Source organism: Drosophila miranda, chromosome 4, assembly GCF_003369915.1.
Source record: "Drosophila miranda strain MSH22 chromosome 4, D.miranda_PacBio2.1, whole genome shotgun sequence".
Classification (NCBI taxonomy): domain Eukaryota; kingdom Metazoa; phylum Arthropoda; class Insecta; order Diptera; family Drosophilidae; genus Drosophila; species Drosophila miranda.
The window spans coordinates 19,186,178-19,197,380 of NC_046677.1; the positions used below are offsets into that span (position 1 = coordinate 19,186,178).

At 39.0% G+C, this 11,203-nt stretch overlaps 2 protein-coding genes across 2 annotated transcripts; one reads left to right on the forward strand and one right to left on the reverse strand.

Moving 5' to 3' along the window:
• Positions 1 to 4,834: 4,834 nt before the first annotated feature.
• On the reverse strand, positions 4,835 to 7,891 carry LOC108163736 (WD repeat and FYVE domain-containing protein 2). The gene is made up of 6 exons (XM_017299195.2): positions 7,658 to 7,891; positions 7,244 to 7,591; positions 5,787 to 5,899; positions 5,589 to 5,715; positions 5,329 to 5,525; positions 4,835 to 5,262 (listed from the first exon to the last, which is right to left on the reverse strand). The coding sequence occupies exons 1-6, from the start codon at positions 7,816 to 7,818 to the stop codon at positions 4,982 to 4,984; spliced, it is 1,227 nt and encodes a 408-aa protein (XP_017154684.1). The 5' UTR covers positions 7,819 to 7,891; the 3' UTR covers positions 4,835 to 4,981.
• A 442-nt stretch (positions 7,892 to 8,333) lies between these two features.
• Positions 8,334 to 10,194, forward strand: LOC108164039 (sm-like protein LSM4). The gene is made up of 4 exons (XM_017299616.2): positions 8,334 to 8,435; positions 8,494 to 8,535; positions 8,631 to 8,729; positions 9,795 to 10,194. Exons 1-4 carry the CDS (start codon positions 8,433 to 8,435, stop codon positions 10,104 to 10,106), a joined length of 456 nt encoding a protein of 151 aa, XP_017155105.1. The 5' UTR covers positions 8,334 to 8,432; the 3' UTR covers positions 10,107 to 10,194.
• The last annotated feature ends 1,009 nt before the right edge of the window (positions 10,195 to 11,203 follow it).

Here is an 11,203-nt window from a genome sequence, read left to right on the forward strand (position 1 = left end):
TAGCTTAAACTCTCTTTGTATATTGTATAGGTACATTAATTATGCGTCGTTATAGCTACCATTTGTAAAAATCTATAGATAAACGACTCAGATGAAGCCGTTTGACCAAACCTTCTTGAGCCGCGTTTTACAGTTAAATACCGTTCGACACCATCCCAAATGGTCGTACTTTCCTTCCCCTTGAACACGACGGAACTGCTTTTGATGCTGCACCTCATAGCAATCATTCCTCCCAGTCTACTATCTGATTCCCAGCATGCCTAGCGGAAGAGAAGACCCACCAATCATATCGATCTTGCCGCGTGGTGGCGTATGTGGATAATGGTGCAATAGCATTCTAAATTTTAGAAACTCAGGAAAAGTACAAAATAATTTATAGCTTAAACTCTCTTTCTATATTGTATAGGTACATTAATTATGCGTCGTTCAAGGTACCATTTGTAAAAATCTATAGATAAAAGACTCAGATGAAGCCGTTTGACCAAACCTTCTTGAGCCGCGTTTTACAGTTAAATACCGTTCGACACCATCCCAAATGGTCGTACTTTCCTTCTCTTTGAACACGACGGAACTGCTTTTGATGCTGCACCTCATAGCAATCATTCCTCCCAGTCTACTATCTGATTCCCAGCATGCCTAGCAGATGGGAAGACCCACCAATCATATCGATCTTGCCGCGTGGTGGCGTATGTGGATAATGGTGGAATAGCATTCTAAATTTTAGAAACTCAGGAAAAGTACAAAATAATTTATAGCTTAAACTCTCTTTGTATATTGTATAGGTACATTAATTATGCGTCGTTCAAGGTACCATTTGTAAAAATCTATAGATAAACGACTCAGATGAAGCCGTTTGACAAAACCTTCTTGAGCCGCGTTTTACAGTTAAATACCGTTCGACACCATCCCAAATGGTCGTACTTTCCTTCCCTTTGAACACGACGGAACTGCTTTTGATGCTGCACCTCATAGCAATCATTCCTCCCAGTCTACTATCTGATTCCCAGCATGCCTAGCGGAAGAGAAGACCCACCAATCATATCGATCTTGCCGCGTGGTGGCGTATGTGGATAATGGTGGAATAGCATTCTAAATTTTAGAAACTCAGGAAAAGTACAAAATAATTTATAGCTTAAACTCTCTTTCTATATTCTATAGGTACATTAATTATGCGTCGTTCAAGGTACCATTTGTAAAAATCTATAGATAAACGACTCAGATGAAGCCGTTTGACCAAACCTTCTTGAGCCGCGTTTTACAGTTAAAAACCGTTCGACACCATCCCAAATTGTCGTCCTTCCCTTCCCATTGAACACGACGGAACTGCTTTTGAGGCTGCACCTCATAGCAATCATTTCTCCCAGTCTACTATCTGATTCCCAGCATGCCTAGCGGATGGGAAGACCCACCAATCATATCGATCTTGCCGCGTGGTGGCGTATGTGGAAAATGGTGCAATAACATTCTATATTTTAGAAACTCAGGCAAAGTACAAACAATTTTATTGCTTTAACACACTTTGTATTTTGTATAGGTACATTAATTATGCGTCGTTCAAGGTACCATTTGTAAAAATCTATAGATAAACGACTCAGATGAAGCCGTTTGACCAAACCTTCTTGAGCCGCGTTTTACAGTTAAATACCGTTCGACACCATCCCAAATGGTCGTACTTTCCTTCCCTTTGAACACGATGGAACTGCTTTTGATGCTGCACCTCATAGCAATCATTCCTCCCAGTCTACTATCTGATTCCCAGCATGCCTAGCGGAAGGGAAGACCCACCAATCATATCGATCTTGCCGCGTGGTGGCGTATGTGGATAATGGTGCAATAGCATTCTATATTTTAGAAACTCAGGAAAAGTACAAAATATTTTATAGCTTAAACTCTCTTTCTATATTGTATAGGTACATTAATTATGCGTCGTTCAAGGTACCATTTGTAAAAATCTATAGATAAACGACTCAGATGAAGCCGTTTGACCAAACCGTCTTGAGCCGCATTTTACAGTTAAATACCGTTCGATACCTTCCCAAATGGTCGTCCTTCCCTTCCCTTTGAACACGACGGAACGGCTTTTGGGGCTGCACCTCATAGCAATCATTCCTCCCAGTCTACTATCTGATTCCCAGCATGCCTAGCGGAAGAGAAGACCCACCAATCATATCGATCTTGCCGCGTGGTGGCGTATGTGGGTAATGGTGGAATAGCATTCTAAATTTTAGAAACTCAGGAAAAGTACAAAATAATTTATAGCTTAAACTCTCTTTCTATATTCTATAGGTACATTAATTATGCGTCGTTCAAGGTACCATTTGTAAAAATCTATAGATAAACGACTCAGATGAAGCCGTTTGACCAAACCTTCTTGAGCCGCGTTTTACAGTTAAAAACCGTTCGACACCATCCCAAATTGTCGTCCTTCCCTTCCCATTGAACACGACGGAACTGCTTTTGAGGCTGCACCTCATAGCAATCATTTCTCCCAGTCTACTATCTGATTCCCAGCATGCCTAGCGGATGGGAAGACCCACCAATCATATCGATCTTGCCGCGTGGTGGCGTATGTGGGTAATGGTGGAATAGCATTCTATATTTTAGAAACTCAGGCAAAGTACAAACAATTTTATTGCTTTAACACTCTTTGTATTTTGTATAGGTACATTAATTATGCGTCGTTCAAGGTACCATTTGTAAAAATCTATAGATAAAAGACTCAGATGAAGCCGTTTGACCAAACCTTCTTGAGCCGCGTTTTACAGTTAAATACCGTTCGACACCATCCCAAATGGTCGTCCTTCCCTTCCCTTTGAACACGACGGAACGGCTTTTGGGGCTGCACCTCATAGCAATCATTCCTCCCAGTCTACTATCTGATTCCCAGCATGCCTAGCGGAAGGGAAGACCCACCAATCATATCGATCTTTCCGCGTGGTGGCGTATGCTGATAATGGTGCAATAACATTCTATATTTTAGAAACTCAGGAAAAGTACAAAATAATTTATAGCTTAAACTCTCTTTGTATAATGTATAGGTACATTAATTATGCGTCGTTCAAGGTACCATTTGAAAAAAGTCTATAGATAAACGACTCAGATGAAGCCGTTTGACCAAACCTTCTTGAACCGCATTTTACAGGTAAATACCGTTTGACACCTTCCCAAATGGTCGTCCTTCCCTTCCCTTTGAACACGACGGAACGGCTTTTGGGGCTGCACCTCATAGCAATCATTCCTCCCAGTCTACTATCTGATTCCCAGCATGCCTAGCGGATGGGAAGACCCACCAATCATATCGATCTTTCCGCGTGGTGGCTTATGTGGATAATGGTGCAATAACATTCTATATTTTAGAAACTCAGGAAAAGTACAAAATAATTTATAGCTTAAACTCTCTTTGTATAATGTATAGGTACATTAATTATGCGTCGTTCAAGGTACCATTTGTAAAAAGTCTATAGATAAACGACTCAGATGAAGCCGTTTGACCAAACCTTCTTGAACCGCATTTTACAGGTAAATACCGTTCGACACCTTCCCAAATGGTCGTCCTTCCCTTCCCTTTGAACACGACGGAACGGCTTTTGGGGCTGCACCTCATAGCAATCATTCCTTCCAGTCTACTATCTGATTCCCAGCATGCCTAGCGGATGGGAAGACCCACCAATCATATCGATCTTGCCGCGTGGTGGCGTATGTGGATAATGGTGCAATAGCATTCTATATTTTAGAAACTCAGGAAAAGTACAAATACTCTTTGTATTTTGTATAGGTACATTAATTATGCGTCGTTCAAGGTCCCATTTGTAAAAATCTATAGATAAACGACTAAGATGAAGCCGTTTGACCAAACCTTCTTGAACCGCATTTTATCGATAACTACCGTTCGACACCTTCCCAAATGGTCGTCCTTCCCTTTGAACACGACTTAACGGCTTTTGGGGCTGCACCTCATAGCAATCATTCCTCCCAGTCTACTATCTGATTCCCAGCATGCCTAGCGGAAGGGAAGACCCACCAATCATATCGATCTTTTCGCGTGGTGGCGTATGTGGATAATGGTGCAATAACATTCTATATTTTAGAAACTCAGGAAAAGTACAAAATAATTTATAGCTTAAACTCTCTTTGTATTATGTATAGGTACATTAATTATGCGTCGTTCAAGGTACCATTTGTAAAAAGTCTATAGATAAACGACTCAGATGAAGCCGTTTGACCAAACCTTCTTGAGCCGCGTTTTACAGTTAAATACCGTTCGACACCATCCCAAATGGTCGTCCTTTCCTTCCCTTTGAACACGACGGAACGGCTTTTGGGGCTGCACCTCATAGCAATCATTCCTCCCAGTCTGCTATCTGATTCCCAGCATGCCTAGCGGAAGGGAAAACCCACCAATCATATCGATCTTGCCGCGTGGTGGCGTATGTGGATAATGTTGCAATAGCATTCTATATATTTCCGTATATAGCTTGGTGGCTTTACACCGCCATCATACGACCAATCATGCTCTATAGAGTGGTTGTAACACTAAAAAGAAAACTTATCTTGACGAGACTCCCGTAATTACCACATTTGATTGCTATTATACAACTATGGCCCTAATACACAGGTATTTCATTTCCAACTCTTTTTAAAGTCGTCAAAAGCCGTCCCAAGTGAAATTTAGCACGTGTAGAGTTTTATAAGTCACTCTATATGTTATTATATATTTTTAATAATCCCGCTTATTCCATAAGGCCGGGTTAACCCCAATTTCGCTTAACTACGTTACGCAGGCCATTATTTTTTTAACAATGAAACAATACACTTGTACTAACAGCCAACATAATTGAACGCTTATCAATTGTAATTGGCTAATAGCGATAAACTTTTACGATGTGGATTATGGTTTGAATCCTTGGTAATTATTATACTTTTGGTCAATTTACATTTCAGCATTACATACAATTTATATTATTTATTATATATGCATATATTATGCCCAAATATTGGAAAGATCCCATACTTTTATTAGTCTATCTTGGCCAACCGTTAAAAGAAGTTTCCGGTCCTCATCAAGATCCATATGAACGATTGAGTGTTTTACATCGTTAAATGAAGCCAAGGAAGGTCGATCTACGGTTTGAAGTTGTTTGTAACAAGGATCACAGCACCGCACATCAAACTCAAAGCCCATTATTGGTATATTAATACGATTTGTCGAGCAATTATCGCATACAGCTTTACCGCAATGTCGGCAATGATGCTGTCGAATTCCTTTCGGTTAGATAAAAACGTTTTTTTAATAAAAAATTATTTGAAAACGCTTAGATATACGTATACCTAGTTGTTTTTGGTCCATCATTGAGCGGAAATTCCAAAAAAAAGGCCGTGAACATAGCTGACAGTTGTTTGAATCGACCCATCCTGGAACTTCTTTTCGCATTGCATTCATTTCCCAAAAAACTACTACTGAATCTTCCCCACAGCTTATTAACTGTTGAGTTTGATTAGCATAAGCAAGAGCCGAAACTTTGTTACTAAAAAAATTGGTAAAAGTTATATGTATATGTATCACATTAAAAAAATTAAGCTACTTGTACCTATGTCCTTGCAATTCGTATATGGTGCCTCGTTTTCCACCGACATCCCAAACTATGACTGACTGGTCGCATGCACCGCTAAAGAGTAGCTGTGGACCTTCTACCCACCTCAAACATCGAATTTCGGCTAAAAGGGAGGGTTTAAATTGAGCTCTGTATAATATATGTATGAGTTTGTTTTAATTGACAGTTACTTACCAGTATGACCTTTAAATGTAGTGATAAGTTGTACCCCTTGCACATCGCATCGAAGCATTGTTATTTGACCAGCATGGTCGCCAATAAAAGCATATTTTGCCAGTGCATCAAACCTAAAAAAATATTTAAGTAATTTAATTACTAAAGATTGACAAAAATTTTACTTATTTACTAATTTATGCACTTTTTCTGATCACAATAAGGGAATTTAAGCAGCAAAAAGTACAAACTTTCTCTATCGATTGCCGACGAGCTGAGAAAGTTTCAATTTGAAAGAAATCATGCAGACATTATAGAAGTTCTTTTAAGTCCTATTGGATAGAGTACATTGCCATATACTTAAGTTGAAAAGTTGTAGAACTCAAAGAAAAGAAGCCGTTTACTGTTCATTTCATAAATGCACGCGATGCGGTCACTTCCCTTTCAACTGTCGAATCAATCTCAAACGCAGCTTCCCGCAGTTTAACAACGAAAGCGCCAAGCGATCACAGGGGATCCGTTTCGGAATGCTCTAGTAATATCGTTGAAAGTAAAAAAGATATCTTCTTCGTGTTTTTTCATACGTGTAAATACGTCTAATGTAAATCATAGATTTTTTTTTAAATAAACATTTTTCTTTTAAATTTTGTTTTTTATTTTTAAATGTTTGTTTAATAAAAAAAAAGAAAGCTTTAAATTGTTCCCTAATAATAGTAGTAGTAAAAAATAAATAAAAAAAGACGCACAACCTCTAAAAAAAAAAAAACAAAAATATACAATATCACAGCAGACTGGATACAAAATTTGGGACGGACACATGGCTTTATCGACTAGGCTATTGATGCTGGTCAAGAATATTTTTACTTTTTACGGGGGCGTAGCGTAGCGACTGAAAAATTTATTTGTCCAATCTAAATTTGAATGATTTTGCGACCATTGGAATGCATTGGACATTGTACCATCGTGATTAAATAAAAAGCCACTGGAAAATCGACAAATTACTATAATTATATAGCTCACTAAAAGCTAAGTGTGCCAATATTAACCTTTGTTCGACTATTTAAGACCTTTTTAAAGTAAATCAACAGCAAACTTTTAGCCGTGCTAATACTTAAGTTCGTCATCTTAGGTATTAATATTAATAAAAAGCTTATAGCTTTAAATGTTCTTAAATATATATTAAGAACATATAATTTGATTAGAATTAATCTGCTTTGAAACGATGCAGTGGCTCTGCCTTGCAGCATGTGGGCGTGTGTAGAAACAATCTCATCTCACACATGCATACATGCCAATGTTTACGTTCTAAATGCCTATGCTGCACATATCATAACCATGAGTCATTACTTGTGAGAAAACACAACTGAATTCTGTTCTGAAAATGATGCAGCGTGTACAAAAAGCGTGCAGACTCACAGACATATACATATGATGCACGTAGAGCCACTGCATCATTCAAAAACCAGCTTTATACTTACTGAAGTGCAGTACATGGTGTCTCAAAATTATATCCGCCCACTCGTTTACCACTTTTAGTACAATGGTAGGCGAACTGCTTATCCTTTCCGGCAGATAAAATCCAATTGTGAGTTTGGGTAAATACAACAGCGACGACTCGAGCCTGATGCGACAGATAATCCCGTATAAAAGATAAACGGTTGCAGTCTTCAGAGAGCATGTATTGAGTCACTGTTCCATTTTCTTGACCGACGAACAACTGACGGAATTCTTGGAAATACTCTACGGCCGTGCATCCAGAAGGCATATATTGGCAAATACTTGGCCAATACTGCCCAGAATCTCGTTTGAGCCATACACGAATAGTTCTGAAAAATAAGTAATCATGAATAAAAACTAATTTTTCTTTGATATTATATATCGGATATTCGCACTTGTCATCTGAGACGCTTATCACTCCATTTTCTCCTGGTATTAAAATTGCAGCATTAACATCATCCGCGCTACCATCCAGTTTACTAAGCAACTCCGGTTTCTTTGACGTGTTAAAACGATCGTTACAGCTCCGCTGAGCTGGTTTAATCTCGGCAGCCATTATATTAAAAGTATAAAACCTCCTCAATATAATTGTTTACTTGCAGAAAACGTTTATCGAAATGTTAAACCATTGATGTGTGAAACACAATCGATTATACCTTAATAAATAACAGAACAGTTTGCTATTTTTAGAAACGAACGAGAAGGAATGTTCCTTCTAAGGAATGGTCATACTCAGGCAGGTGATATACTGTGTATGCGTCATAGGTAAAGGTTAGGGTCATAGTGTAGGCAAAAATATGAAGGTTCGTCTAATGGAAATATTAGTATACCTTGATACTTTAGAATACACAGCACATTTTAGGCCCATCAACGCATCTATGTGAAACCACCACTAAACCAACTTCCAAACAGAGATGCTGAAATTTTTAAGGGATTCCAAGGAGTCTCGTTATTTAGTCATCAGCAGATTTTTTTACGGTTGGTAGATGGGAAATGGTGCCAAGGGGAATCGATGTTTCACATCTTTCAAAAAATTCCACCGTTCCTGTTTGGTGCTGTTTGGGAAAACGATATAAGAAAAACCATCGATGAGTCAAGCACCGGTGCAATCGATGTTGGCATCGATGGTTCTCCAGTTTTACTAGTCGGTATCATTTCTGCTTCAAAAATATGGTAATTGTAAAGAAATAAGTGTAATGTAATTCCATTTAACAGTATTTATATGTTTTAGTTGCCGCTGTCACTTTTGAAAACCGCGCAGAGCCATCCTATGGTAAGAAACATGACGGTCTCAGTCTGCGCAAGGATGCGCAAGTTGTACATTTATTGCCTCATTCTAATCATCTCTTTTTATATACATATACATAGTTGGTTGAACTGAAAAATGGAGAGACTTATAATGGACACTTGGTGAGCTGTGACTCTTGGATGAATATCAATCTACGTGACGTAATTTGCACTTCAAAGGTAAACAAACAATTCTCTTAGTTGTAAAGTTTCAGTTTACTACAAAAGTTACGGAAAACCTAATAATATTTAAAAAAACTTGTACATTCATTTTTATACAAGGAGGAATTTAGTCAAAATTCGGCACTTTCTCTTTTCTCATTCAGAGATATGGCTATGTTCAGTATGAGAAAAAAATCAGTTGTCAACTGGGCAGTGCAGTGCGGCCGTGATCGAATCGATTTGCACGTTGTTGAAGATTCCCTCACTTTTGATCAAGGTGGGCAGCTACGATTCCTTATGCTGACTGGCTTCTAAAATATGCCCACAGAATTCGTGTTGTGCGGTCTGATTTGATCTACTCTAGAGCGTGTTAAGCAGTTGTTTCTTGTTAATTTTCTTGTTAATAAATCCAGTACTCATTTCATAGATTTAATCCAAAACGTGGATTTGCTGATGGGTCTGTAATGCATAAATGAGATTTATCCGGCCGTCTTTCAGATGAAGACGACTGCCATATATCAATTATCTAGGCATTTACTTATTACTCCACCTGGGAGATGGCCGACCAGTCTGTTCCAACTTATTCTTCTGTTCGGAAGGGGTTGGAGCCTTCTAGTAAAACAGTGGTGTTCTTTGCCTTGGGTGTAGACCTATTTTTAAGCTATCGAAATACCGCTTTGTTGGGTTTTAGCCTTCGCTTTTTTGCTTCGCCGCTCTGCCTCGACATTAACGGGATGGATGCTTGTTGAGCTACTGACTACTCTTCATTTCTAGACTACGAAAAACAATTTAATTGCAGAAATCTGTAGTAAAGGCTTAAACTGTTCCAGGATACCTCTTGAACAAATATTTTTTCTTTAATCCTGACTGATTACTTTGTTCGACCTTGCTTTTTTTATACTCAACTATTCTTTGCGATCTTTGATAATAATTGTTGACGCCATTTTTTGAACCACTGTGTGCAAGAGGAGCTGTGTTCAACAATTCACTTTGATATCTCCGCTGCTGTCCACGAATCTAGTCTTTATTTCACCATTCCACCATCTAGAGGTCGTTTGTTAATATTTTTTGCTTTTCTTTCAGGATGGCGACCGTTTTTGGCGTATGCCGGAATGTTATATTCGCGGAAGTACCATTAAATATTTGCGTATACCTGATGAGGTAATCGATATGGTTAAAGAAGATGCACAATCCAAATCGCGCAATAGAACAGAGCTTAACAAAAATCGTGTTGCAAACTCAGCAAATCAACGCACAGCGCGTAGCGGCAACCGAAATAATTTTGGAAATCGCAGCGGGCAATTAAGTGGAGGTTCTGGAAATAACGCTCTGCGAGTAGGCGCTTCAGGACAAGGGAACAGACTACTTGCCCAGAATAACAAAAATAGAAAATAATTTCATACAAAAGCAGGAGAACCGGTGTATGCAAACAAGTTTTTAGAAATAAAAGTTTAAATATAAGATTTATTACTAAAAGATAAAATATTTGTTATCATTTTATTTACTGAAAGAACCTGTATATGTACATACATGGGGAAAGTCCCATGTATTCCCGCATAGCTACTGCGCAGCTCCCGCCAAAATAAAATTTCCAGAACCCAGAACTATTTTATACCATAGTATGAGGCGCTCGTGCGTGTGTTGAATGAGGAGGAAAGAGCGGGTGGTCAGGCGGCGATCACAACTCTAGGTTCAACATCGTCGAACTCTGTAACCGAAAACGACTGCCGCAGGTCTCTTAATAGATCTTTTTGGATCCTAGGACAGAGATTTCGATACGAATGATGCCGCCGACGAACGATGCTTATGGCCACGTGCAGGCTTCTTATGCACAAAGTTTTCGGGAAAAACGCAAGCAGGCTATGGCAGCAAGCCATCACCTGCAAATCGATGTGGCACAAAAGTGGTAGGGGGTTGAGATCCAAATAGGGAGGCCCTAATGCTTCCCAGTTCTGGGCAGGAATTTATTTGGAGATCATTATGTACCTGGTAGTATTTACTAATGTGCTTATATGTACATTTTTGTGTATTTAGAATTTTCTTGAATTTAGACAGTGCTCCGTAAATATTAGCTTTGAGTCGAATTTGGATTAAGGTTTTAAGGACTGAGTGCACACGATTAAATGCCTTATCGTAGACAGTCTCCAGAATAAAACTAAGTTCTGCACTTAGTCCTGCAGGTTTTCCGCAGAGGGAGTGAACTTCAAACCACTATTTCGGCCGGAATTCAGAATGGATGAAGAGAGCATGGTCAAGACCCTCGGGATTCGCTTAAAAGGGACTTCAGCCAGCGAGCAAATATTCCTCAGATAGCAAAATTTTTCGATCCGGTAAGTTGTTTGGACCCATTCATTGCTCGTTTTAAGATTTTCATACCAGAAATCTGGTTGCAAGGCTTTGGATGGGACGTAGATTTCCCCAGTGAGATGTGTCAGCGCTTCCAAAGTTTCCTAAACAGCAATGCCATTATCAACCATATCCGTGAATCGGCT

Coding starts and splice junctions, on each gene's coding strand:
- LOC108163736 (XM_017299195.2), bottom strand. CDS start 7,818: ATGGCTGCCGAGATTAAACCAGCTCAGCGGAGCTGTAACGATCGTTTT. Junction 7,592..7,657: donor ATAAGCGTCTCAGATGACAA/GTGCGAATATCC, acceptor CTTATTTTTCAG/AACTATTCGTGTATGGCTCA. Junction 5,263..5,328: donor GATGGACCAAAAACAACTAG/GTATACGTATAT, acceptor TCTAACCGAAAG/GAATTCGACAGCATCATTGC.
- LOC108164039 (XM_017299616.2), top strand. Junction 8,536..8,630: donor CCGCGCAGAGCCATCCTATG/GTAAGAAACATG, acceptor ACATATACATAG/TTGGTTGAACTGAAAAATGG. Junction 8,730..9,794: donor ACGTAATTTGCACTTCAAAG/GTAAACAAACAA, acceptor CTTTTCTTTCAG/GATGGCGACCGTTTTTGGCG.